Genomic DNA, 27,863 nt, shown 5'->3' on the forward strand with positions numbered 1-27,863 from the left:
TGGTTAATGAAGATGAATTGGTGTATAAACAAACAACATTTCAAGGCTGATAAAGAATAAAATATATTTTTAGTGACTACATTTTTTTCCTTCAGTCAAACAATATTATATAAGAACAGAATGACATTTCTAAATTTTAATAGGTTGTTTTTGATACTTAAGCAAAAATAAATGACATAAATTTATATAGATAGATAGATGATAGATAGATAGATAGATAGATAGGTCCATTAACATCAAAATTTTTAAATTTTATAATAATCCTTTAGGTCACTTTAAAGAATATTCCAAAATTACATTTACTCATTTGATACAAGTAATAAATATATACATTTTAAGAACATGAATAAGACACAAACCCACTCATCTCCTATGACCTCAGAGGATCTCTGATGCACAGACTGCAACTGCACAGCGCGGACCAAGAGGTGAGTGACCAGCTCCCCACCTGGACCGTCCGGTCTCTAGGCACTAGACCCTGGGGCAAAACTGCAGGCTGCTCTTACACCTACCTCAGCTTCACTAGCCAGTCAGCAGGCAAGCCTCCTGCAGGTAGTTTGCTCCAATCCCCTCACCTTCAGTCCAACCGTGTAAACTACAACTTCCACTCTGCCCCCAAATCCATCCATCCCCCATAACCTCAGAGGATCTCTGATGCACAGATTGCATCTGCACAGAATGGACCAAGAAGTGAGTGACCAGATCCCCAGATGGACAGTCCAGTCTCTAGGTTCTAGGCCCCAGGACAAAACCCTGGGCAGCTCTCCCACCTTTCTCAGCATCACCAGCCAGCAAGCAGGTAAGTCTGTTGCAGGTAGGCTGCTCCACACCCCTCCATCAATCAGACCTTGTAAGCTACAAACTCCAATGTAACCCCACACCCACCAATCCCCAGAGACCTCATGGCTACCTGAGATTCAGAGAGCAACTGCACAGAGTGGAACAAAGGTAGCTCCATAAGACACAGACAGCATCTGCAACAATCAGGTCAAGAGAGGATCCCTGAGATACAGGCATTGACTGCATGGATGGGACCAAGTGGCAAAGACACTCCTTGCACCAATTGGAAGAAGAGATGGGTAGGTACCAATGCAAGAATATATTCAACAACCTAAAAAGCAAAATGGTAACAGCAGAACCCAATGGTCATACAACAGGAAGACTATAATATCTAACATCTTAACCCAGAAGAAGCAGAAGTAAAGGACCTTAAATATAACTTTATGAACATGATTGAGACCTTTAAAGATGAAATAAAAAAATTCCCCACTGAGCCTGCAAGCAGCAAGCTAGTCCTTTTGTTTGTAAGATCCCTGGCCAGCAAGTGGCCATGATCCTGTACCAGAAGATCCATCAGAGAGGTGAGTGTGTTACGGACCGGCCGGCAGAAGCCATGGAAAAGGAGCACAGACACTCCTCAACCCCCTAAACTTTCTGGTCATTCTGTAGGGGATTCTCTCCTCGGCTACTGCCTCTCTCTTCCTATCCCATCGCAGCTTGCTTTCAGGCATCCCTTCCCTTCTGCAGCGTCATAAGATCTCCCAACTCAGCCTGTTTGGGGGCTGAGGCTCTGGGACGGGGTGGTGAGTGCAACTGGGCAGGAGTTCCTTTATTTCACTAAGCCTGCAAGCAGCAAGCTAGACCTTTTGTCTGTGAGGACCCTGGCCAGCAAGTGGCTCTGATCCTGTATCAGAAGATCCATGGGAGAGCATTTGAAGGAAGAGATGCGCAGGAGCCAATACAAGAATTCCTCCAATAATCTGAAAAGCAACACGATAGCACCAGAACCCAGTGAACATACAACAGGAAGACTTGAACACCCTAATCCAGAATAAGTAGAAAAACTAGACATTTTGAAAGTGATAGAGTCCCTTAAACAGGATGTGAAAATTTCCTTAAAGAAATGGATGAGAAGAATAACAAAAAGTTTGAAGAAATAAATAAATCCCTAAAAGATACCCTAGGAAACGAAGAAAAAACAAACAGATCATGGAAACAGTTCAAGACTTAAAAACTGAAATGGATGCAATGAAGAAAACATAAGCCAAAGGCCAACAGAATACAAGAGATAGAAGAAAGAATCTCAGATGCTGAAGACACTATAGAGAAAATAAAAGTACTGATCAAAGAAAACAGAAAATCCAATAAATTCTCATCACAAAACATCTAGGAAATGTGGGACACCATAAAAAGACAAAAACCTAAGAATAATAGGGATAGAAGAAGGAGAAGAATTACAGCTCAAAGGCCTAGAAAATATATTCAACAAAATTATAGAAGAAAACTTTCCCAGCCTAAAGAAGAATATTCCTATGAAAATTCAAGAAGCATTCAGAACACCGAATAGACTGGATCAACAACAACAACAAAAAATCCCCTCACCATATAATAATCAAAACACAAAACATACAGAATAAAGAAAGAATATTAAGAACTGCAAAGGACGGGCTGAGCTGGGGTAGGGTGCCAGAATCACCAGGGGCTTCTTGAGGCTCAGCACTTGCTGGGTGAGGACCACATCCCAGCGGAGCAAGTTCCTGGGGTTTCCACAGTGACGGTAAACAAGCCTCACCAGCCTAGGCTACAATTGCCAAATTCCTCCTCTGGGTGCTCTGAGAGAGAGCGAGGTTCAGGTGTGAGTGGAAGCGTGGAAGAGACAAGGAGACCAAGGCAGACTGGCGCAGATGGTGGCGGTGCAGGCAGGCGAGAACTTATCCATTCCTGGTCCTGTTCCTGTAGACCATCCTGAGTGGTGTGAGGGATCTTGGCCCGCGGCAGGACCCAGGAAACGGAGCGGGGGCATTTTGTAAGTGGGGCCCCTGGCCAGCAGGGAAAACTGATCCTGTTTTAGAAGACCCACTAGATAGCATCAATAGGAGGAGATGGGCAGGCGCCAAGGCAAGAATTCACCCAACATTCTGAGAAACAACATGAAAACACTAGAATCCAATGATCTTATGACAAAAGGACTTGAACACCCTAGAACAGAAGAAGTGGAAAACATTGAATTTATGAAAGCAATAGAGTCCCTCAAACAACATGTAAAGAATGCCCTTATAGAAATGGATGAGAAGTATACCAAAAAGTTTGAAGAAATGAGTAAATACATAAATGATACCCAGGGCAACCAAGAAAAAACAATCAAAAAGGTAATGGAAACAGTTCAAGAATTGAAAACTGAAATGGAAGCAAGGAAGAAAACACAAACTGAGAACCGGCTGGATATGGAAAATCTAGGTCAACGAGCGGAGAATACAGAAACAAGCATAATTAACAGAATACAAGAGATAGAAGAAAGAATCTCAGATTCTGAGGACACCATAGAGAAAATAAATGCAGTGATCAAAGAAAACAGCAAAGCCAACAAATTCTCATCACAAAACATTCAGGAAATGTGGGACAAAATAAAAAGACCAAACCTCAGAATAATAGGAATAGAAGAAAGAGAAGAGTCACAGCTCAAAGGCCATAAAATATTTTTAACAAAATTATGGAAGAAAACATTCCCAACATAAAAAAGATATTCCTTTGAATATTCAAGAAGCATACAGAACACCAAATAGACTGGATCAAAAAAAATCCCCTTGACATATAATAATCAAAACACAAAACATACAGATTAAAGAAAGAATATTAAGAGCTGCAAAGGAAAACGGCCAAGTAACCTATAAAGGTAAACCGATCAGACTCACACCTGACTTCTCTATGGAAACCATGAAAGCCAGAAGGTCCTGGATAGAGGTACTACAGAAACGAAGAGACCATGGATGCAAACCCAAACTACTATACCCAGCCAAGCTATCATTCACTATCAATGAAGAAAACAAAATATTCCAGGATAAGAACAAATTCAAGCAATGCGTAGCCACAAATCCAGCCTTACAGAAAGTAATAGAAGGAAATTCACAACCCAAGGAATCCAACATTGCCAACACTGCCTACAATAACTCAGGCATCTAGTAACCCTTCACCAGCACAACTCAAAGAAGAGAGACACACAAGCTCTACTACCAAAAACAATAAGAATAACCGGAGTAAACAACTACTGGTCATTAAAATCACTTAATATTAATGGATTCAATTCACCTATAATAAGGCACAGGCTAAGAGATTGGATACAAACACAGGATCCAACATTCTGCTGCTTACAAGAAACACATCTCAACCACAAAGACAGACATCTACTCAGAGTAAAGGATTGGGAAAAGTGTTTTCAAGCAAACGGGCCTAAGAAACAAGCAGGAGTGGCCATACTAATTTATAACAAAACTGATTTCAAACTAAATTCAATCAGAAGAGATTGAGATGGACACTTTATACTCATAACAAAAACAATTCATCAAGATGACGTCTCAATCCTGAATATCTATGCCCCTAATATAAAAGCACCCACTTATGTAAAAGAAATATTACTAAAACTCAAGGCAGACATCAAACCACACACACTAGTAGCAGGAGACTTCAACACACCTCTCTCACTAAAGGACAGGTCAATCAGACAGAAACCTAATAGAGAACGAAGAGAATTATGAGAGGTAATGAAGCAAATGGACTTAACAGACATCTATAAAACACTCCACCCAAATAAGAAAGAATATACCTTCTTCTCTGCAGCTCATGGAACCTTCTCGAAAATTGACCACATACTTGGAAACAAAGGAAACCTCCACAGATACAAAAAATATCAGAGTCCATCTGTGTCTTATCAGATCACCACAGATTAAAGTTAGAAGGCAACAACAATGCTACCCCCAGAAAGCCAACAAACTCATGGAAACTGAAGAGTCAACTACTGAACCACACCTGGGTCAAGGAAGAAATTAAGAAAGAAATTAAAGTCTTCCTTGAAATTAATGAAAATAAAGAGACAACATACTCAAACCTTTGGGACACATTGAAAGCAGTGCTAAGAGAAAAGTTCATAGCACTAAGTGCCCACTTAAAAAAAACAGAGAAAGAATACATTGGAGACTTAGCAGCACACCTGAAAGCTCTAGAAAAAAAAAAAGAAGCAGACGCACCTAGGAGGAGTAGAAGGCTGGAAATAATCAAACTGAGGGTGCAAATCAACAAAATAGAAACACAGAAAACAATCCAAAGAATCAATGAAGCAAAAATTTGGTTCTTGGAGAAAATCAACAAGATCGACAAACCCCTATCCAAACTAATTAAACAACAGAGAGAGAACACGCAAATGAATAAGATCAGAAATGAAAAGGGGGACATAACCACAGACACAGAGGAAATTCAGAGAATCATTTGATCTTACTACAAAATCCTGTATGCCCCAAAACTGGAAAATACAAAATAAATGGACATTTTTTTAGATAAGTACCATATACCAAAGTTAAACCAAGACCAGGTGAACAATCTAAATAGACCTGTTAGTCGCGAAGAATTAGAAGCTGTTATCAAAAACCTCCCTTCCAAAAAAACTTCAGGACCAGATGGTTTCAATGCAGAATTCTACCAGAACTTCCAAGAAGAGCTAATGCCTATACTCCTTAAGGTATTTCACAATATAGAAACAGAAGAGTCATTGCCAAATTCCTTTTGTGAAGCTACAGTCACCCTGATACCAAAATCTCACAAAGACTTTACCAAGAAAGAGAATTACAGGCCAATCCCACTCATGAACATCGACACAAAATTCTCAATAAAATACTGGCAAACTGAATCCAAGAACACATTAGAAAAATTATCGATTATGATCACGTAGGCTTCATCCCAGAGATGCAGGGCTGGTGCAACATATGAAAATCTATCAATGTAATCCATCATATAAATAACCTGAAAGAAAAAAAGAACCATATGATCATTTCATTAGATGCTGAAAAAGCATTCAACAAAATCCAACACCCCTTTATGATAAATGTCTTGGAGAGATTAGGGATACAAGGGTCATACCTAAATATAATAAAAGCTATTTACAGCAAGCCGACAGCTAACATTAAATTAAACGGAGAAAAATTCAAAACCATCCCAATAAAATCAGGAACATGACAAGGCTGTCCACTCTCTCTATACCTCTTCAATATATTGTTTGAAGTTCTAGCAATAGCAATAAAACAACATAAGGGATCAAGGAGATTCGTATTGGAAAGGAAGAAGTTGAACTTTCGTTATTTCAGATGATACGACAGTATACATAAGCGACCCCAAAAACTCTACCAAAGAACTCCTACAGCTGATAAACAGCTTTAGTAATGTGGCAGGATACAAGATCAACTCCAAGAAATCAATGGCCTTCCTATACACTAAGGATAAGGAAGCAGAGAGGAAATCAGAGAAGCATCACCTTTCATGATAGCCACAAACAGCATAAAATATCTTTGGGTAACTCTGACCAAGGAAGTAAAAGATCTATTTGACAAGAACTTTACGTCTTTGAAGAAAGAAATTGAAGAGGACACCAGAAAATGGAAGGATCTCCCTTGCTCTTGTATTGGGAGGATCAACATAGTAAAAATTGCAATTCTACCAAAAGCAATCTATAGATTCAATGCAATCCCCATCAAAATCCCATCAAAATTCTTCACAGACCTTGAGAAGACAATAATCAACTTTATATGGAAAAACAAAAACACCCAGGAAAGCCAAAACAATGTTATACAATAAAGGAATGTCTGGAGGCATTACCATCCCTGACTTCAAACTCTATTACAGAGCTACAGTATTGAAAACAGCTTGGTATTGGCATAAAAACAGAGAAGTTGATCAATGGAATAGAGTAGAAGACCCGGACTTTAACCCACAAACCTATGAACACCTGATTTTCAATAAAGGAGCTAAAAGTATACAATGGAAAACAGAGAGCATCTTCAACAAATGGTGCTGGCACAACTGGATGTCAATCTGTAGATGAATGAAAATAGATCCATATCTATCACCATGCACAAAACTCGAGTCCAAATGGATTAAAGACCTCAATATCAGTCTGAACACACTGAACCTGACAGAAGAGAAAGTGGGAAGTACTCTACAACACATGGGCACAGGAGACCACTTCCTACATATAACCCCAGCAGCACAGACATTAAAGACATCATTGAATAACTGGGACCTCCTGAGACTGAGAAGCTTCTGTAAAGCAAAGGACACTGTCACTAAGACAAAAAGGCAACCCACTGACTGGGAGAAGATCTTCACCAAACCCCCAACTGACAAAGGTCTGATCTCCAGAATATATAAAGAACTCAAGAAACTAGACCGTAAAAGGCTAATCAACCCAATTATAAAATGGGGCAATTACCTGAACAGAGAATTCTCAACAGAAGAAGTTCAAATGGCCAAAAGACACTTAAGGCCATGCTCAACTTCCTTAGCAAATCAAGACAACTTTAAGATACCATCTTACACCTGTCAGAATGGCTGGAGAGGTTGTGGAGAAAGGGGTACACTCTTCCATTGCTGGTGGGAATGCAAACTTGTGCAACCACTTTGGAAAGCAGTGTGGTGGTTTCTCAGGACATTGGGAGTAAACCTACCCCTAGACCCAGCAATACCACTCTTGGGAATATAACCAAGAGATGCCCTATCATACAATAAAAGTATATGCTCAGCTATATTCATAGCAGCATTGTTTTTAATGCCAGAACCTGGAAACAACCTAGATGCCCTTCAATGGAAGAATGAATGAAGAAAGTATGGAATATATATATATTAGAGTACTACTCAGCAGTAAAAAAACAATGTCTTCTTGAATTTTGCATGAAAATGGACAGAAATAGAAAACACTATCCTGAGTGAGGTAACCCAGACCCAAAAAGATGAATATGGTATGTGCTCACTCATAAGTGAATTCTAGCCATAAATAAAGGATATTGAGCCTATAATTTGTGATCCTAGAAAAGCTAAATAAGAAGGTGAACCCAAAGAAAAACATGTAGCTATCCTCCTGGATACTGGAATTAGACAAGATTGCCAGACAAACCTTGGGAGCACAGGAGTGGGAGTGAAATGGGGGTAAGGGGAGATGGGAAGAGAGAAAAGAGAAGGGGAGGAAGGGGAGTGCTTGGGGGAATGGGACATTTGGGATGTAGGAAGGGTGGAAATGGAAGCAGGGAAGTAGATATCTTAATTATGGGAGCCATTTTAGCATTGGCAAGAGACTTCACTCTAGAGGGGTTCCCATGTGTCCAAGAAGATGTCCCCAGCTTGTTCCTTGGGTAGCTGAGGAGAGGGCACCTGAACTGTCCTTATCCTATAGCCACACTGATGAGTATCTTGCATATCACCATAGAACCTTCATCTGGCCATAGATGGAGATAGAGACAGAGAGCACTGAACTGAGCTCCCAAGGTCCAAATGAGGAGCAGAAGGAGGGAGAACATGAACAAGGAAGTCAGGACCGTGAGGGGTGTGCCCATCCACTGAGACATTGGGGCTGAAATAATGGGAGCTCACCAAGGCCAGCTGGATTGGGACTGATGGAGCATGTGATCAAACCAGACTCTATGAATGTGGCTGACAATGAGGGCTGACTGAAAAGTAAAGGACAATGGCACTGCGTTTTGATTCTACTGCATGTACTGGCTTTGTGGGAGCCTAGTCTATTTGGATGCTCACCTTCCCAGACCTGGATGGAGGGGGTAGTACCTTGGACTTTCCACTCTGACTGCTCTTTGGACTGGAGAGGGAGGGGGACGAGAGTGGGGGAAGAAGGAAGAAAATGGGAGGAAGAGAGGAGGTGGAAATTTTTAATAAAAAAAAGAAAAGAAATAAGCAAAACTAGGAGCAGAAATCTGTGTTGTTTCCTCATGGCCTAGTGTGGCTATGCAATTAATTGGTGTTTTACCTGGACCCCAAGTGAGTGGCAGCTACCCACATTAACTTTGCAATTAATATCAATAACAAACAAAAATAAAGATGTTTTGTAACAGTCTCCTGGGAAAAAAAAGAAATAAAAAATTACCTTAAAGAAATGGAGAAAAAGACACACAAAAAATTGGAAGAAATCAATAATTCTCTTAAAGAAAACCAATAAAAAGCAATCAAACAGGAGAAACAAACAATTAAAACAGCTCAAGAATAAAAAACTAAAAGAGAGGCAATGAAAAAACACAAAATGAGGGAATTCTGGAAAAGGAAAGTCTGGGTAAATGAACAGGAACAACAGATGCAAGCATAATCAGCAGAATACAAGAGATGGAAGAGAGAATCTCAGAAATTGAAGCTACAATAGAGGAAATAGATTCATTGATCAAAGAAAATACCAAACCCAATAAATTTTTAAATGAAAACATCCAGGAAATCTGGGACACCATGAAAAGACAAAACCTAAGAATTATAGGGATGGAAGAAAGGGAAGAACTCCAGCTAAAAAAGCACAGAAAATATATTGAACAAAATCATAGAGGAAATCTTTCCCAACCTAAAAACGTATATGCCTGTTAAAGATACAAGAAGCTTACAGAACACCAAATAAATTGAACCAAAAAAGTCCCCTTGCAATATAATAATCAAAACACTAAGCATAAAGAATAAAGAATATTAAGAGTTATAAAAGTAATAGACCAAGCAACAAATAAAAGCAGACCTATTAGAATTACACCCAACTTCCCAATGGAAACCCTAAAGCAAGAAGGTCCTGGATAGATGTGGCACAGACATTAAGAGACCACAGATTCAAACCCAGACTACTACGTCCACAAAGCTTTCATTGAGAAAACAAGATATTTCAAGATAAAAACCAAATTTAAACAATACCTACCCACTAACACATATTTAAAGAAAATACTAGAAAAACTCCAACCCAAGAAAGCTAGCTACACCCACAAGAAGACAAGCAACCAATAACATCATACCAGCAAAGCCCAAAGAAGGGAAGCACACAAACACTACCACAAAAAATTAACAGAAATTAACAGTCTCTGATCATTAATATCTCTTACTATCAATGGACTCAATTCACCTATAAAAAGACTCAGGCTAACAGACTGGATACAAATACAAGATTCATCCTTCTGTTGCATGCAAGAAACAACCTCAACCTCAAAAAGAGACCTTACCTCAGAGTTAAGGGTTGGGAAAAGATTTTCCAATCAAATGGACCAATAAAGAAGTGGGTATAGCTATCCCAATATCTAATAAAATAGACACCAAACAAAAATAGATAATAACAGATGGAGAAGGACACGTCATTCTCTTCACAGGAAAAGTTCATCAAGATAAAGTCTCAATCCTAAACATCTATTCCCAAAATACAATAGCACCTTTGTGTGTAAAATAAACATTACTAAAGCTTAAATCACACATTAAACCCCACACACTAACAGTAGGAGACTACAACACCCCACTCTCACTAATGGACACGTCTGTCAGACAGAAACTTAACAGAAAATAAGAGACTAACAAATGTCATGACTCATATGGGCATAACAGACATCTATAGAACATTTCATGCAAACACAAAAGAATATACCTACTTGGCACCTTATGAACCTTCTTCAAATATGACCACATACTAGGTTACAAAGCAAACTTTAACAAATAAAAAAAAATGGAATACTCCTCTATCTTATTGAATCATGGTGGCTTAATGTCAGAATTCATTAACAACACTAATTATAGAAAGCCTACATATTTATGGAAAATGAACAGTGGTCAGTTAAATAATCACTGTGTCAAGGAAGAAATAAAGAAATTAAAGACTTCCTAGAATTCAATGAAAATGAATGTACAACATACCCAAACCTATAAGACACTATGAAAGCAGTGCTAAGAGGAAAGTTCATAGCACTAAGTGCCTACATAAAGAAAGTACAGAAATCACATACTAGCAACTTAACAACATACCTGAAAGCTCTAGAACAAAAAGAAACAGGGTAACCTGGGGATGGGGGGGGGGAATAAAAGACAGAAAATAATCAAATTGAGGGCTGAAGTATAAAAAAAAAAAGCAAAGAAAAAATACAAAGAATCAATGAAACCAATAGTTGGTTCTTAGAGAAAATCAACAAAATAGTCAAATAAGCAAACCCTTATCCAAACTAATGAAAAGGTAGAGAGAAACATCCAAATTAACAAAATCAGATTTGAAAGGGAGACATAATAACAGACACTAAAAACCTTTACTCAAGAAAATTGGAAAATCTAAAAGAAATGGACAATTTACTGGATAGGTACCATATACCAAAATTAAATCAGAACCAGATGAACAATTTGAATAGACCTATAACCTGTAAGAAAATAGAAGCAGTCATCAAAAGTCTCCAACCAAAAAAAAAGTGCCCATTGCTTGATGGTTTCAGTGAAAAATTCTACCAGAACTTCAAAGAATAACTAATACATATACTCTTCAAATTCCACAAAATAGAAACAGAAGGAACATTGTCAAACTTGTTATGAGGCTACATTTACCCTGATACTAACACCACATAAGACTCATCTAAAAAAGAGAATTACAGAAGAATTTCTTTCATGAACTTTAATGATCAAATTGACTTCTTCTCAGAGATCCAGGGATGGTACAACATATGAAAATTGATCAATATAATCCACCATATATATAAACTGAAAGAAAAAAAAACAAATGATCACCTCACTAGATGCCAAAGAAGCATTTGACAAAATTGAACTCCCCTTCATGATAAAGGTCTTGGAGAGAACAGGTATACAAGGAACATGTCTAAACATAATAGAGTAATATACAGCAAACCGACAGCCAACATCAACTTAAATGTAGAGAAACTCAAAGCAATTTCACTAAAATCAGGAACAAAGCAATGCTGTCTACTCTCTTCATATCTATTCAACATAGTACTTGAAATTCTAGCTAGAGCAATAAGATAACAAAGGATATCAAGGGGATACAAATTAGATAGGAAGAAGTCAAACATTTGCTATTTGCAGATGATAACATAGTATATGTAATTGACCCCAAAATTTCTATGAGGAAACTCCTAAGCAGATAATCACTGTAACAGAATATAATAGGATAGAAGATCAACTCAAAAAAAAAATCATAGCCTTCCTATATACAAGTGATAAAAAGAATGAGAAAGAAATCAGAGAAACATCACCATTTGCAATAGCCAAAAATAACATAAAATATTTTGGGTAGCACTAACCAAAAAAAGTAAAAAATATGTATGACAAGAACTTTAAGCCTTTGAAGAAAGAAATTCTGAAATATATTAGAAAATGGAAAGATCTTCCATGTTCTTGCATAAATAGGATCAACATAATAAAAATGACAATCCTACCAAAGCAATCTACAGATTCAGTGCAATCCCTATCAAAATTCCAACACAATTTTTCACATACCTCACAAGAATAATAATCACCTTCATCTAGAAAAGCAAAACAAAACAAAAAGGATAGCCAAAACAATCATGTATAATAAAGAAACTTCCAGAGGCATCACCATCCCTGACATCAAGCTCTATTATGAGCTACAATAATGAAAACAGCTTAGTATTGGCATAAAAACTGACAAGTGAAACAATGGAATTGAACCATTGACCTTGATATTAACCCAGACACCTATGAACAACTGATTTTTGACAAAGAAGCACTAAAAATTATACAATGGAAAAAAGAAAGCATCTTCAACAAATGGTGCTGGCATAACTGGGTATCAGCATGGAAAAGAATGCAAATAGATCCACATCTATTTCCATGCACAAAATTCAAATTCAAATGGATCAAACACCTCAACATAAATCCTTCTACATAGAAGAGAAAGTGTGAAGTATCCTGGAACACATGGGTATAGAAGACCAATTCCTAAATATAACACTAGTGGCACAGACACTGAGAGCAACAATAAATAAATGGGACCTCCTGAAACTGAGAATCTTCTGTAAGCAAAGGACATGGTCAATAAGACAAGACAACAGCCTACTGAATGGGTAAATATCTTCACCAATGCCACATCAGACAGAAGACTCATCTTCAAAATATACAAAGTGCTCATGAAACTAGACACTAAAATACAAAATAATCCAATTAAAGAGTTGGGCACAGATCTAGATAAAGAATCATCAACTAAAGAATCTCAAATGGCCAAAAGACACTTAAGAAACTGCTCAATATCCTTAGCCAACAGGGAAATGCAAATCAAAATGACTCTGAGATACCATCTGATACCAGTCAAATTGTCTAAGATAAAAAACACCAAGATATCTTATGCTGGAGAGGATGTAGGGTAAGGGGAACACCCCTCTATTGCTGGTGAAAGTGCAAGCTTGCACAACCACTTTGGACATTATTTTGGTGGTTTCTCAGAAAATTGAGAATCAAGCTCTCTTAAGACCCAGCAATACCACTCTTGGTCATATACCAAAAGGATGCTCAACCATACTACAATGGCATTTGCTTAACTATGTTCATAGTATCATCATTAGTAGTAGCCAAAACATGGAAACAGCCTAGATGGCCTCTCAACTGACGAATGGATAAAGAAAATGTGGTACATTTATGCAATGGATTTCTACTCAGCATTAAAATAATGACATATTGAAATTTCCATCCAAATGGATGGAACTAGAAAGAAACATCCTGAGTGAGGTAACCCAGATCAATAAAAATGAGCACAGTATGTACTCACACATAAGTGGATATTAGACATAAGGCAAAGGATAATAAGCCTATAGTCCAAGACCATAGAGAATCTAGGTAACAAGGAGAAGCCTAACAGAAGCATTCATTGATACCTTCGGGACAGGGAAATAGACAAGATCTGCTGAAAAAATTTGGAGCATGGAGTTTGAGGGGAGGTGGAAGGGTAAAAGGGAAGGAGGAGAGGAGAGGGGAAGGTGGGAAGATAATATGAGGGAATGGGATGGTCAAGATTGGGGAAGAACAGAGAGGGAGAACACGAAAAGAAATATCTTCGTTGAGGGAGTTATTATGGGCCTACCAAGAAGTCTGGCAGTAGGGAAATTTCCAGGAATCCACAAGGATAACCCCAGCTAAGACCCTAAGGAATAGTTGGAGAGGGTGCCTGAACTGGCCTTCCAGTGCAATTAGATTGATGATGACCTTAAGTGTCATCATAGAACCTTCACCCAGCAACTGATGGAGGCCAATGCTGAGCTCTCAAAATCTAGTCAAAGAGAGGATGGAGCAATAATATGAGCAAAGTTGTCAAGACCATGATGGGGATACCAACTGAAAGAACTTACCTGAGCTAATAGGAGCTCACTGACTACAGCCTCACAGCAGGGGAACCAGTATAGGACCAAAATGTGGGCCCTCGAAATGTGGGTGACAGTTGTATGGATGGGGCAAACTATGGGGCCAGTAGCAGTGGAAACAGGATTTATACCTACTGCTTGAATTGGCTTTTGGAACATATTCCCTTTGACAGGATGCCTTACTCAGCCTAGATATAGTGGGGAGGGCCTTGGTCCTGCCTAAAAATGATGTGCTAGACTTTGTTGACTCCCCACGGGAAACCTTACCCTCTCTGAGGAGTGGATGGGCGATCAGTTGGAGGAGAAGGTGGAAAGAGTAGAAGGAGGAGAGAGAACTATGATTGGTATGTAAGACGAGAAAAGTTTTTAAAAAATATTAATTAATTGAAAAAAGAATACAAGTAAAACTAGGAAAAGTCAGGATAGAAATTAAAAATAGAATCAAATACATATAAATTACTTAGTCACATGAAAAGTAACTGTTGGGATGTGCACTTAGAATCCTCCACATGCCCAAAATTATAAAAATGGTTAGTAGAACCACAAGTTAATTTAAAAATAAGAAATATATTAATAATCATATCTTATTCCAAACTCGATTGTATATAAGGAATGAGAAAGGATGAAAAGCATTTAGAGAGAAAATCCAAATGCATTGAAAGTAAGGAGTGGGCTTCTGAAGGGCACATGAACGCCATATTTTAGAAGAGTCTTAATGGCCTTTGTAGGATTTTGCTTTATGAATACATTAAAAACTGTGTCTTAAATATAGAGTATAGGGAAATGGAAGTTTTGATACGTATGTATCAAATAGAAAATTCTGAGAAAAGGTCATCAAATATCAAACTTCACTGTCAAGAATAGTCATTCTTTAAAAAGTGGAATAGACTCAATGACTCCAAAGTAAGCTGGATACTATGCAAAGTTACTTTGTAAATTTTTTGATACTATTTTCTTACTTTCTTAACAATTTCATACATGTATAAAATATATTGTTATTCTACATTTCTTCTTCTTACTCCCCCTCCAGTCTTCCCTAACATGTACAAAAATGTTTGTTTGTTTTGTTTTGTTTTGTTTTGTTTTTTCCAGACAAGATTTCTGTGTAGATCCTGGAACTAGGTCTTGTAGATCAAGCTGGCTTTGAACTCACAGAGATACACCTGCCTCTGCTTCCCAAGTGCAGGGATCAAAGGCATTCACCCCCATTGCCTGGCCCAACATGTACTTTTAAAATGGGTGACAAGACAGATTTTAGTACTGACCATATAATTTAAATATCTTGTATGTTATAATGGTTAGTAGAATTCATTATGTGAAATAATATAAATTATATACTTGCAAGAATTAGACCTTATGATCTTTGTTCATTATCTATGATCTGAACTAATTTAAAAAAGTCATAGTAATACAATAATATGACTTCATTAAAATGGCCATTGAGAAAGGTATTTAAAATCATCTATTTGTATTCCTTAAATGGTTTCCTTGAAATGGAATGGCTTGTATATCACATTAAGACAACTCCCATTAAAACTCCATGAATTATTGGGCTAAGATATTCTTTAATATCATCTATACCTTCCAGATTGAAAGCTAGCCAAGACACAAAAGACATAATTTAGGAAAAGAAATTTGCCGTTTGTGTTTGTGGGGGGGGTGCAGACAGAGGGTCGGGTTGTTGAAAGACAGGTGGCTTATAAGGAAAAATAACCAGAGGCATGTAAGAAAAAATAGCTTCCCCAAAAAAATCTTTCCAAATATGCTTAGTTAGATACGTATCCTTGAAAAATTGAAGACTGTTTTCTACATAGTCTAAGATTATAAAATTACCATTAGAAGAAATTATGTGTGCAAATAAGCAACTTATAATTATGAAGGATATATTCAGCAGTCATTACACTTAAACACTGTTAAATTATGAATTATAGTGTTAAAATGCAGATGGGAAAGAAGCATCTCCAGAGGAGCCATAGTACTAACACTAATCTGTTATCAACTCAAGCTAAAGCTTTTGAATCTCTAGTAACTGTTCTTTGGTACTGCCGATGGCACATTGCCAGATCTACAGAGTGAAACCAATAAACACGAGTGTTTACACTACTGAGTATTACCATGGGAGCACAACACAGACTCACAAAGCTAGCACCCTTAAAGTGTTTACAGTCAAGGAGTTACTTGGAAAGAACTTCTGAAATAGACTGAACTCTTTTAAGGGAAAAGCTTCAATTCTCTTCTCGATCAAATTTATAACAACTATAATCAAAATGATACAAGATTCTGGTTATGTTCCCATTAAGGTGGAAGGAAAATTCAGCCTAGAAACTCATGAGACAGTCCTCAACATAGGATGTGAGCCACTGTCAGATTTCTTTTTTGTTTATTGTGTTATTTATCCATAAACTGGCACTAAACGCTAAACACAAATCTTTAGCCTAAAATGCGTCAAGTTTTAGTAATCTTAGGTGGAAAATTACAAGACAAGATACATAGAAACTGGAGTGTTGACTAATTTATAGGATTTTAAACCTTTGAATTAAATGCCCCTTTTCATCGTTCCCTCTTCTTCCGCTAGAGGACCACTGAGATGAGCACATTAATTGGCTTTCCTATACTCCAGCCTGATGGAATTCTGGTGCCATGTGACTCTGTGATTCTGGTTTAGTTAGCAGTGACAGTGCACACAGTGATTACTACTGAGCCACAAGCTCCAGACCAACACTAACCTTACATGCAAAGTTTAGTATACAAGTTTTAACACTTATGAAGAAAGGGATCTTTTAGAAAATATTGTAATTCTTTAAATATATCTTTAAGTTTCCTTTGATGACTTTACTGAGGTATAGATGTTAAACAATATGGCATACATTTACAGTGGACAATGTGGTGAATATTGACAGTTTGCCCATAATAACATTACACAATCAAAGTTCTAGGAATTTTTATCACTCTTGTTTAATCCATTACCTCCTAGCACTGGCCTACTTTCCTACACAACTATCAGTCTCCTTCAGTTGCTATGAGTTACTCCACTTTTTCTCAAATTGAATATAACCAGATTTATGGAACATCTAGCCCCTTTTGTCTGCCTTTGTTCATTCACAGAATTATGCCATGTATACATATTTTCATGTATTTCATTAGTTTTAAGGGTTTTGTTTGTTTTTTTTTACATATTTATGTATTGTACATCAATAGATCACTACCTCTATCTTCCATCATCTGTAGTTGAGTCTCTCCTCTTAGGTAAATAGCAGTGTCTGATTATGCTGAATGATACAATGCATGTTTAGCTTTTTAAAGAGAGTGATAAAGCTTTCTCGAAAACTGCATTCGCACCATAATATGGTGGTTTTCCAGCATTTGCATAGCCCTGCTCACATTGGAGGGCCAGCCTCCTACTCTCAGCCATTTGGTCAGGTGTGTTGATACCCTAGTGTGGATCGATGTACGATTTCCTAATGCCTTTAACAGAACTCTGTCCCACTAAAAAAAAAATCGTTTTGTACTTTTGTTTTTATTTAAGTGTGTATATATAGTACAGTGCTTTGTTTTGTGGGGTTTGACTCAATTCTAGTAGTGTGACACTTGTACACATTAATAAATGTGCTGATCAAGATGCAGAACTGGTCCATGACTCTGAGAATCCCTTGGGCAGATTCTTCACGCTGGAGCACAGTAACAAACCTTCAGATCAAAAAAGCACAGGCTGTGTTGTGGGTTGTGTTGGATTGTTTCTCCTTTTCTCAACTGTCCCTTCAACAGAGCCATACAGCACATGGCTCTGAATCTGCCTCCTTATTTATCATAATGTATCTGAGATTCATCCACACCATCGTGCTCTGTAACAGCTTATTCATATTTATTTTTGAGTACCTTTGAGTACCATTATATAGTTGCAGGTAATTGTGTTTATCCATTCACCAACTAAAGGCCATTTATGTTTCTTCCAGATTTTGTAGATTATGAACGATTTTGTTATACATACATACATATTGGTTTTTATATGAAATTATATAAAAAATATTTCACATATATATTCAGTTATAATAAATAAAAAGGCCATTAATTTGAAAGGGAACAAGGAGGCTACATTGGTGGGTTTACAGAAGGAAAGGGAAGGTGAAAAGATGCAATTATAATATCCAAACATGAGGAAACTATTTTTTAAATTTTTATTTTATTTTAAGCTACATATAACAATTATTTCATTTGTCTCCAAAAATCATCTAGGAAGAGATGATTATATTTGGTAGATAGAGCATAATAAACATCATAAGAAATTTTGAGTCAATCATCCTGCACTTTCACCAGCAATATGTACTCCATATCCAGGTAAAACATTACACTTACAGTTTTTATTATCAGTCGTGTTTTTCAATAGATGAGTGGTATTACCTCACTGTAGTTCAAATTCCATTCATTTTGTAACTAATGGTACCAAGAACATTTTCATTCATGTGACTGACAACTAAACACTTTATTTATTTAGCTTGAATCAATATGCAAAGTTAATTCATAGGACAGATTTTTCAGTAAATACTGTTGGAAATTTTAGACATAAAATACAATTTAAAATTTTAATATATACTTTGAGTCACATACAAAAATTTATTCAAAACTCATTATATACTAAAATATAAATCCTAAAGCTGAAATTTTATAAAAGAACAGCTTTGCGACCACAAGTTCAGCCAGTATTTCCTGAAAATAACAGAAAAGGTATAAGTCATAGAGAAATACAATGGTCCTTTGGACTTCACAAAATAAAAATCTCTTCAAAAGATGCAATTTAAGAGAAGATGAAACATGCATTCAAAACCTGTATATAATGCAGAATTTGTGCTCAGAAATATCAACAGAGACCTAAAGCTTAACAATAACCAAAACAATTTGAAAATGACGAAAATGACTGAACAGACTTCACCAAATAAAAATTAAAATTGCAAATACAAAGATACAAAATATGATGAGTTACTTTGAACATGCAAATTAGAACCATAAAGGGATACCACTAGATAAATGTTTGTTGGACTTGCTAAACATAGAAACGCTGATCACAGTCAGTGTTAATACAGCTATGGAAAACAGCAACTTTTATATCCTAACTGGTGTGGGGCATGAAATGGCAAGATCTCCATGAGAATACTATGGCTAAGAGAAAAGTGTGTGTATGCCTGCGCATAGTACTGCATATGCTTGTCCACAGAGGCTATACATGAGGAATCAACAGTGGAAACAGCCCAAATGCTCATCATCCAGAAAGAGCTTAGCACACTGTGTTCCCACTGTATGAATGAGGGCACAAAAGCATAAAATACACACGTTTAGACCTGAAGACACACAATACCCAGGAAGTAAAGAGGATGCTATAGAGCATAAGGCAGGATTTCTTCTTCTACTTAGAAGATAGAGCTAGCATCTTACCTATGTACTTATAGCCTTCTTCTCCATCCACCATAGGCCTCAGCCACGTGGACCGGAGTCTTGTGCTAATGTTCACTTTGGCTCCCTGAGGAGGGTAGAGTGTAAATAACAGTTCTATTGCATTGGACTTTTTGATTACTTCAGAGTATCTTCCTTGGCTATCTGTAAAAGAGAAGAGAAAAGTGGGTGATTTTAAAGTTTTACACATTTTATATGTCTTACATATTCACTACAAAAGATGAAAACTAAAACTTACTTATCAATTTTAGCATTATAATGAAAACCTGGGTTGTTCTGAATCAGAATTACTTTAACAAAAGTCATATTGCTCATATAGTCCTAACAAAACTGTATAAAGTAAGAAATTTGCCAATATTGAGCTTGAATACTATTTCAAAAAATAAAATTGCCAAAGCTACACAAAATTAAAATAAAAAATGAAGAGCAAACTATATATTCCAAAACACAAATGAACAATTTTAATTTTTTAATAGCCATTAAACAGTAAAATCAGATATTCTGGCAAAATGTTGAATCAATATAAAGTTTTACAATGATAATGTAGAAAGAATCAACATCCTTATACTAACTTAAAATAAAAGATATACAAGATTCTTTTTCTTCAAGCATACTGTAACTTGAAGTGGACAAAGAACTGCCACAAGATCTCTAAGGTAGTTCTATATCACATTTTCAAAGCACATCTCTAATGGGTCCTGTTTCTATACACCCCCCCCCCCAAAAAAAACAGGCTTCCAGAAACTACAAACCTTATCATACAAGTATCATATTGTAGCAAGGAACTTTTATCAACTAAACATTACCTGTATTCAGAAGTACATCAGAAAATGGAAATGGAAATCAAAAATTTATCTGAATTTCAGAGCAAAACAATCTCTGGTTATGGCCTTGGGGTTTCTTTGGCATTTGTAATTTCAGATTTTGGCCAATAAGTCAGTGTTCTAACTCTCAATGGCTTCTGAGAAACTAAAAGGAGAGGGGAATTGGTTGAGAAGAGATGAAGAAAGATAATACAGAAGATGAAAGGGAAGGAGAAGGGAAAATTTAAAGATGCTTGAAAAAGACATAAGAAATCTTTATATTTATCTAAAAATTACATATAGTATATACAAGACTATATGTGTGCATATATAGTTTAAAAGTGAAATTACACCCTTTGGGGCAAAAATGCTTCCCCCAAGAGCCATAGAGTATCTAACAAAAGCCTAGTACTATGCTGAAAATCCTCCCAAATTGTTGTTTGGAGGATTCCAAGACACTCCCAAAACAATAGTTGTAGGGATAAGTCCCGCCCCTTAGGGGGGCGTGTTTGCCTTGGGCTAATGTTTGCCTATAAATCTGCCAAGCATGCTTCTGCTTTCCTGGTCTCCGCAGGAATGGTGGTTCTGTAAGTCTATTTCCCCCATTAAAGCTGTATATATTTTTACAATCTGTCTACATTCATTTACGCCGTTACAAATAGTGTCTATTGCTATCGCCTTTGGTTGCCTCCCAGAAATTAAAGTTAAGGCTCTATTGCTGAAGACAATAGGATTCAGAGGGCTTGAGCTGTAACTGACCTCAGAGCCTCCTCCCCAAGGACTAGCTTTCATAACACAAAAGGTGGCGTATAAGCTGCTAGTGTAGGGAAGCAATCAGTAATCCTTCTTATCTCTCTGCTTAAGATGTCGCCAATGGTAGAATAGTGGTACTTACATGCTGGCAGTAAACAACAGCTCTCTAATGGGTTCAAGGCCCACTTAGAAGGAAGAACGCTATGCCTTGTATTGTAGCCCTCGAAAACTATGCATAGCTGGTGAGATCATAGATCTTAGCAGATGAGCTGCTATGGTCACCTTTCTAAACCACTATAATTCCTAACTACATCCTCAACACTTACTGGTACACCCACCATGAAGTGAAATGTCACCCCTCATCAAAGAAGCTTCTTTTGCGGCAGCAGCAGATCATTACAAAAGGTATAACTAATCAAAATTCACACAATCACTGACTGTTGACAAGTGTCTGGCCTTGATAGATAAATCCACAACACAACTCCTATACCCAACGCTCAGAGACCAAGGTAGAAGAGGAGGCAGAAAGATTGTAAGAAGCACAGGACCAGAAAGTTTGCTGTGAGATTGTGCCTTCTAGCTATCACAGGTTCACCTCTAACAATCTCAACAACTTGGCTGCCTTTGGACCTGAACAAGACCAGCAAGAGTCAACATCCCAATGCAGACAGAAGAAATTTCACAGGTTTCTTCCCACAAAATGAAGAGAGGGATAATCAGTGCTTGTCACTATGCGGGTGATGAGCCCCCTGAATAGTTAATCAATACTGGATGATATATAAATATAAACAGGCAGGCAATCCTAATAGGACTGCCACTTTCCGTGTTTAAATTTACAGTAGAATACATATATATTGAACTGTGATCCAAAGATCAGAGCTTAAAAACAGGACAATAGGAAATGAAGGTTTTTCTTCTGTTTGGTAATACCATGCATTCCTTAAAATGTTAACCCCCACTCAAGGCCATGGTCAATCTTAGGAGAACTTTACTTGGGGCTATAGTGTAAACTCAGGGACTCATAGACTGCTTCTACATATCATATACTTCCTACCACCCCACTGTTAGGTCAAAATACCTCATGCTGTATGCACTTACCTCACTTAAAATAAGTCAATACCATAACTTTTTTTGTTAGGCCATTTTATCCAATTTTTAAATATTCATTAATAAATTTAAAAAGGAATATGAAATCAGTTTATCAGTGTGAACAAAAATATAGTCCTTAAACAAAGTAAAGACAATGGAAGGCAGTCCCGTTCTTAAAGAAACTAAATGTTTAATTTGATTTTTCAAACTGAAATCTAAAGTCTTTTAATACTATTACCAATTAATTTTTCCATTTATTTTACATCCCAACTGAAGTTTCCACTTCCTACTCTTCTCACATTTTCTCCCTCAGCCTCCCTCTGTCCACCTCCCCCCTCCCCGCAACCACTCATCCTCTGTTTCTGTTCAGAAAGGGGCAGGCTGTCCGTGGGTGTCAAAAAAGCATGGCATATCAAGTATGTGTATATGAGTGTGTATAGTGTGTATATGTCTATGTATGAGTGTGTGTGATGTCTGTGTGTATGTACATAAGTATGTGTGTGTGGTGTCTATATTTGTGTGAATGGGTGTGTAGTGTATGTGAGTGTGCAAGTGTGTGTGAGAGAGAGTAGGTGCATGTGGTTATGTTGTGTGTATGTGTTACGTGTATGTGTTATGGGATGGTATGTGGTGTGGGAATATGTATATGAGAGTATATGAGTATGAGTATGTGTGGTGTATGGGGTATGTATATGTGTGTATGTGGTATGTTAATGTGTGTCTGTGGTGTGTATGTATGTATAGGTGAACAATACCAACATGATAGAGATACTATGACTGTCTTAGGGTTTCAATTGCTGCGAAGAGACACCGTGACCACAGAAACTCTTATAAAACAAAACATTCAATTTGGACTGGTTTACAGGTTCAGAAATTCAGTCCATTATCATCATTGTGGGACATGGTGTCATGTAAGCTACATGGTGTTACAGAAGGTGCCGAGTGATCTACACTTTGATCCATATGCAACAGCATAGCTTGATTATATGAAACCTCAAAGCCCACCTCCACAGTGACACACTTCCTCCAACAAAGCTACACCAATTCCAACAAGGTCAAATCTTCTAATAGTCCTAATCTCTAAGGGCCAAGCATTCACACACATGAGCCTATGTGGGCCATTCCCAAACAATTTCAACAACACTATGATATCTCTTAAATATTCCACCTTAATGACATGCTCTTCACTTTCATTTGATTTAAATGTTTTTTCGTTTTACATTCCAACCACAATTCACCCTTCTTCCCTTCTTCCTGCTCTCTCTCCAACACTTTCCCCCTTCTTACTCCCCATCCACTCCTCAGAAAGGGTAAGGTCTCCCATGGGAAGCCACCAAAGTCTGGCACATCAAGTTGAGGCAGGACCAAGGCCCACCCTCCATATTGTGGCTGGGCAATGTATCCCTCTGTAGGGAATGGGCTCCAAAAAGGCCAGCTCACACTACAGATAAATTGTGGTAACATTTCCAGTGACACCAAAGAGGTACCATTGCCAGTGACACCAACGACTGCCAAAACCACAAAACTGTCACCCACATTCAGGGCTCTGGTTCAGTTTCATGCAGGCAACCCAGCTGTCAGTCCATCTTCACTTTTTCTTAATGCAGTGTCTCAGGACATTCAGATTAAAGCCATTCAGATGACCTGACGTTCCTCTCATTCATGAAAACAATATAGTAACAAAAAATGTACAATAGAAGCTTTCATTAGGCTCATCATACAGGATTCACAAGAAGTTTCGTTTTACATTGCTTAGAAAGAGTATGTAATAAATTTACTTCTTCCATTGGAAGTGAAAGCCTTCCCATTCAATTATAAACACTTGTATTGGTAAATTAAATTTGACTTAGACAATTCTCTTGCTTTTCTTATCACAAAATTAATACCCTTTATATTGTTTTAGATATGTATACATTGACATATTAGATTTTGTGTATACGTACCCTAAAGGTGATAAGGAAGAAATTCAACCAATATTTAGTCATTAATACTATCATTAATTTTAAAAGGCATATTTTGAAGAAAAACACTGAAGTTTCACATTTTTAATATTTTTTTTATTTGTTATTTATTTTTTTTCTTTTTTTTATTGAGAAAATGAGAAAAAAAAACAAGTTTCCACCTCCTCCCAGCCTCCCATTTCCCTCCCCCTCCTCCTACTCTTCTCCCCTTCCTCCCACTCTTCTCCCCCTCCCCCCACTCCAGTTTTTCATGCTAATTTAGTATCAGAGCAAAATGTAGTGTATGACAGACCAAATAAAGATGGAGCTATCCTCAACAGTTTTATCAGCCTGTTGAACAAAATGTGTGTGTGTGTGCGCTCGCGCAAGCATGTGTGTGTGTGTGTGTGTGTGTGTGTGTGTGTGTGTGTGATTGAGAGAGAGAGGGTGGTGTATGTCCATGGGAGTATGAGTTTGGGGGCTGATTGGGGGGTGATTGTGTGTATGTCTTTCTGGGGGGTTTGAGTATATAGAGGGTGTGTGTGTGTGTTTATGTGTATGTGTGTGTTATAATATTATTTTCAGAAGTATTACATTTATTTATGCTGTGGGACATTTGTTTAATGATGCAAAGATATGCGGTATTCTTTTATGTTGCATTTGTTAACTCTGTGAAACTGTGTTACTTTGTCTATCTAAAACACCTGATTGATCTAATAAAGAGTGGAACAGCCAATAGCTGGACAGAGAGAATGGATAGGTAGCACCGGCAGGCAAAAACTATGAATAGGAGGAAATCTGGGAAGAAGGATCAAGGAGGAGCAGGATAAGGAAGAGGACACCAGGGGTCAACCACCCAGCTATACAGCAAGCCATGGAATAAGAAGTAAAGAAAGGTATACAGAAAGATAAAATCCCAGAGGCAAAATACTGATGGGATAATTTAAATAAAGAAAAACTGACTAGAAATAAATCAAGCTAAAGACAGGCTTTTATAGAAAAGAACAAGCCTCCATTTGTAATTTATTTGGGAGTTGGGTGGCAGGTCCCCAAAGAACCAAAGAACAAATAGTAAAAAAACAACATGATTCTGCATTTCCGTATAGGGCCTGTGAAAGCTGAAAAAAAAAAAGAGAAAGAGGGAACGAAAGAAAAAGGACAGGAGTCTTTTAAGAGGCACTGCTGTTCAGCTGCTGTCTGGGCAGCACTAAATAGAAATGACAAACAAAGAAAAAATGTCTTGTGGCACTATAGGCACCAACTTCATATATAACTAGAAAGGTTAAGAGCAGTTGCTAGTCAAATGCAGCTCCAACCAGACTGCGAGCTTTAGGCTTGGCTCTCATGAACTTAGAAGCAGGTAGAGAAAGCCAATAGAGCAGCTCAGAGGTCATAGCTTTGAAGTTTACAGTTTGCTCATATGGTCAAAAAAGACCAGAGATATGCAGTAAAACAGGTCCAGATGGCAAAATTTCTAAATAGGTTCCAGTGTGTTTTACAACATGAATAGATGAAAGAAAGGAAGGAAGGAAGGAAGGAAGGAAGGAAGGAAGGAAGGAAGGACAGTCATAGATAGAAATAGTTTAAAAATTAAGTCTTTTAAGAGCTAAGTAAAATAATAAAAAACAGGCCCCATAACACTGGGAAATACACAGGGAGTCTGGTCCCTATATAGTACTATTTGATTTTGAATTTTTTTTTAACTTTGGTGAGTAAGCAACAGCTGCTAAGAGACCTGTAATTGAAAGAGAAAATGTTGAAAAAAAACCAGACATATACTTTAGGGATTTCTTAACTTTAAAAATGTCAAACAATGAATTTGTCAAATGGAAATCAAAAATGCTTTGGAGAAGAGGGTTTGCTTTTGTTTCCACAGGAAAAAAAGATGTTGTGGATTTGTCCCAGGTTCACATGGATGAACTTTCATCAAGGGAGACCTCCTGCAACTTGGCAGGTGACATCTGTCAACAAAGGTTATAGCTGGTCTTCCCAGGACTTGACCACTATCTCAGATTTTCTCAGGGACTCCTAAAGATGCCTTTGCCATAGAAAACAGGAAACAGCCTAGAAAAAAACAATATCCATATTTTTGAGAGGTCAGTCATAGGAAGATTTTGGTTATTTGGTGGGATGGATGTCTCTCATATTTAGGGGAATATAGAGATACAGGATAAAAATACAACTATTAATCTCAGATGCTTTGCAGTGGTATGGATTTTGGTATGCTGATGCAAATTTAAAGTTAATTTTGTTACACTGTTTCTACTCTGGGGTACTGAGCCCATGCAGTTTATTTAAAAATGCAGTATATGTACAAAAAATGAGGTTCGTAGTAAATCTATAATAATCAACATTATAGTCACATTAGGTATGTTTTCTAGATTAAATAAGTAATAGATAACTGGTCTTCAAACACTTCAAAGATTTATAAAATTTGGTGTTTTAAGTGTTTTGTTAACTTTGGTATTTCATGACAATGAGACACATCTGTTCCAGGCAGCACTCATTTACTTCATAAAAGGATGATGGACATTGAAGAAACTCCATAGGAGTTTGTTTTCATTGTGGCAAGATTAGCCATTTTGGCAGGAAACTGTTTTTGCCTTGACTGCTTGACAGTATGCTGTATAAATTGTATAAACGTGCAGAACTCATAGCAAAGTGACTGTTGAACTTTGCCTGAACAAGGCAAGACAATCCTTCATGGTTTCTGCTTCATGGAAGAGTCTGACAGACATTCTGCAGGATACAGAGGAAAGCAACTGATGAACTTTGTCAATACAAGAGAGGAAAGTCCTTTAAATTTCCTGCTTCACTGAAAAGTCTGTCAGATACTCTAGACTCGTAGGCTGAAGACAGATGCCCCAAAGTTGTAGAGGAACTTTAGGTGATTGTCCAGGCAGCAAAATGTCTCTGTTGTTAGAAAATATTTCACCCTTCTGAGTCTTTAATGAAGTTAAAGTCTAAATAATTAGAGGTTTAGTTTGCCTTAGTTATGATAGAAAGTAAATTAGGAATCACTAAGATAAGGTAGAAAATGGAATATTTTCTCTGAATTTGCTAAATACAAGTGGATTGGATATTGTAAATGTAATTCTTACTTAGTAACTGTTTTTGTGGTAACATAGTTTTACTATGCCAAAGTTAAAACTTTTCATTTTTATTTAGACTAATAGGGGGAAATGTTATAGAATATTATTTTAAGATGTGTTATATTTGTTTATGCTATGGAACATTTGTTTAATGATGCAAAAATATTTTCCATCATTTTATGTTACATTTGTTTCACTCTGTGAAGTTGTGTTACTTTGTATCCCTAAAGTAACTGATTGGTCTAATAAAGAGCTGAACAGCCAATAGCAAGGCAGAAGAAAGGATAGGTGGGGCTGGTGATCTGAAAAAATAAACAGAAGGAGAAACAGAGAAAAAAGAGATTAAATAAGAAGAAGAGGAGGAAAGGAGGACTCCAGAGGTCAGCTATTCAGCCACACAGTCAGACATGGAATAAGTAAGAAGAAAAAGATATATAGAAACAGAGAAAGAGAAATTTGCTCAGGGGTAAAAGGTAGGTGGGATAATTTGAAGTTAAGAAAATCTGGAAAGAAACAAGCCAACCTAAGACTATACATTTATAAGAAAGAATAAGCCTCCATGTGTGATTTATTTGAGAGATGGATGGCTGGCTTCCCAAA

General features: G+C 37.2%; 1 protein-coding gene across 1 annotated transcript in view; it reads right to left on the reverse strand.

Annotated features, from left to right (window-relative positions):
* The window catches only part of Iqcm (IQ motif containing M), a 415,125-nt gene that overhangs the window by 68,898 nt on the left and 318,364 nt on the right, over window positions 1-27,863 (reverse strand). Inside the window, exon 11 of the mRNA XM_041663710.1 lies at window positions 19,569-19,730. Within this exon, the coding sequence (XP_041519644.1) occupies window positions 19,569-19,730 (162 nt within the window). The remainder of the gene's footprint in view (window positions 1-19,568; window positions 19,731-27,863) is intronic.

Source organism: Microtus oregoni, unplaced genomic scaffold (assembly GCF_018167655.1).
Source record: "Microtus oregoni isolate MIOR12 unplaced genomic scaffold, Mior012 000014F_ref0000157, whole genome shotgun sequence".
Classification (NCBI taxonomy): Eukaryota; Metazoa; Chordata; class Mammalia; order Rodentia; family Cricetidae; genus Microtus; species Microtus oregoni.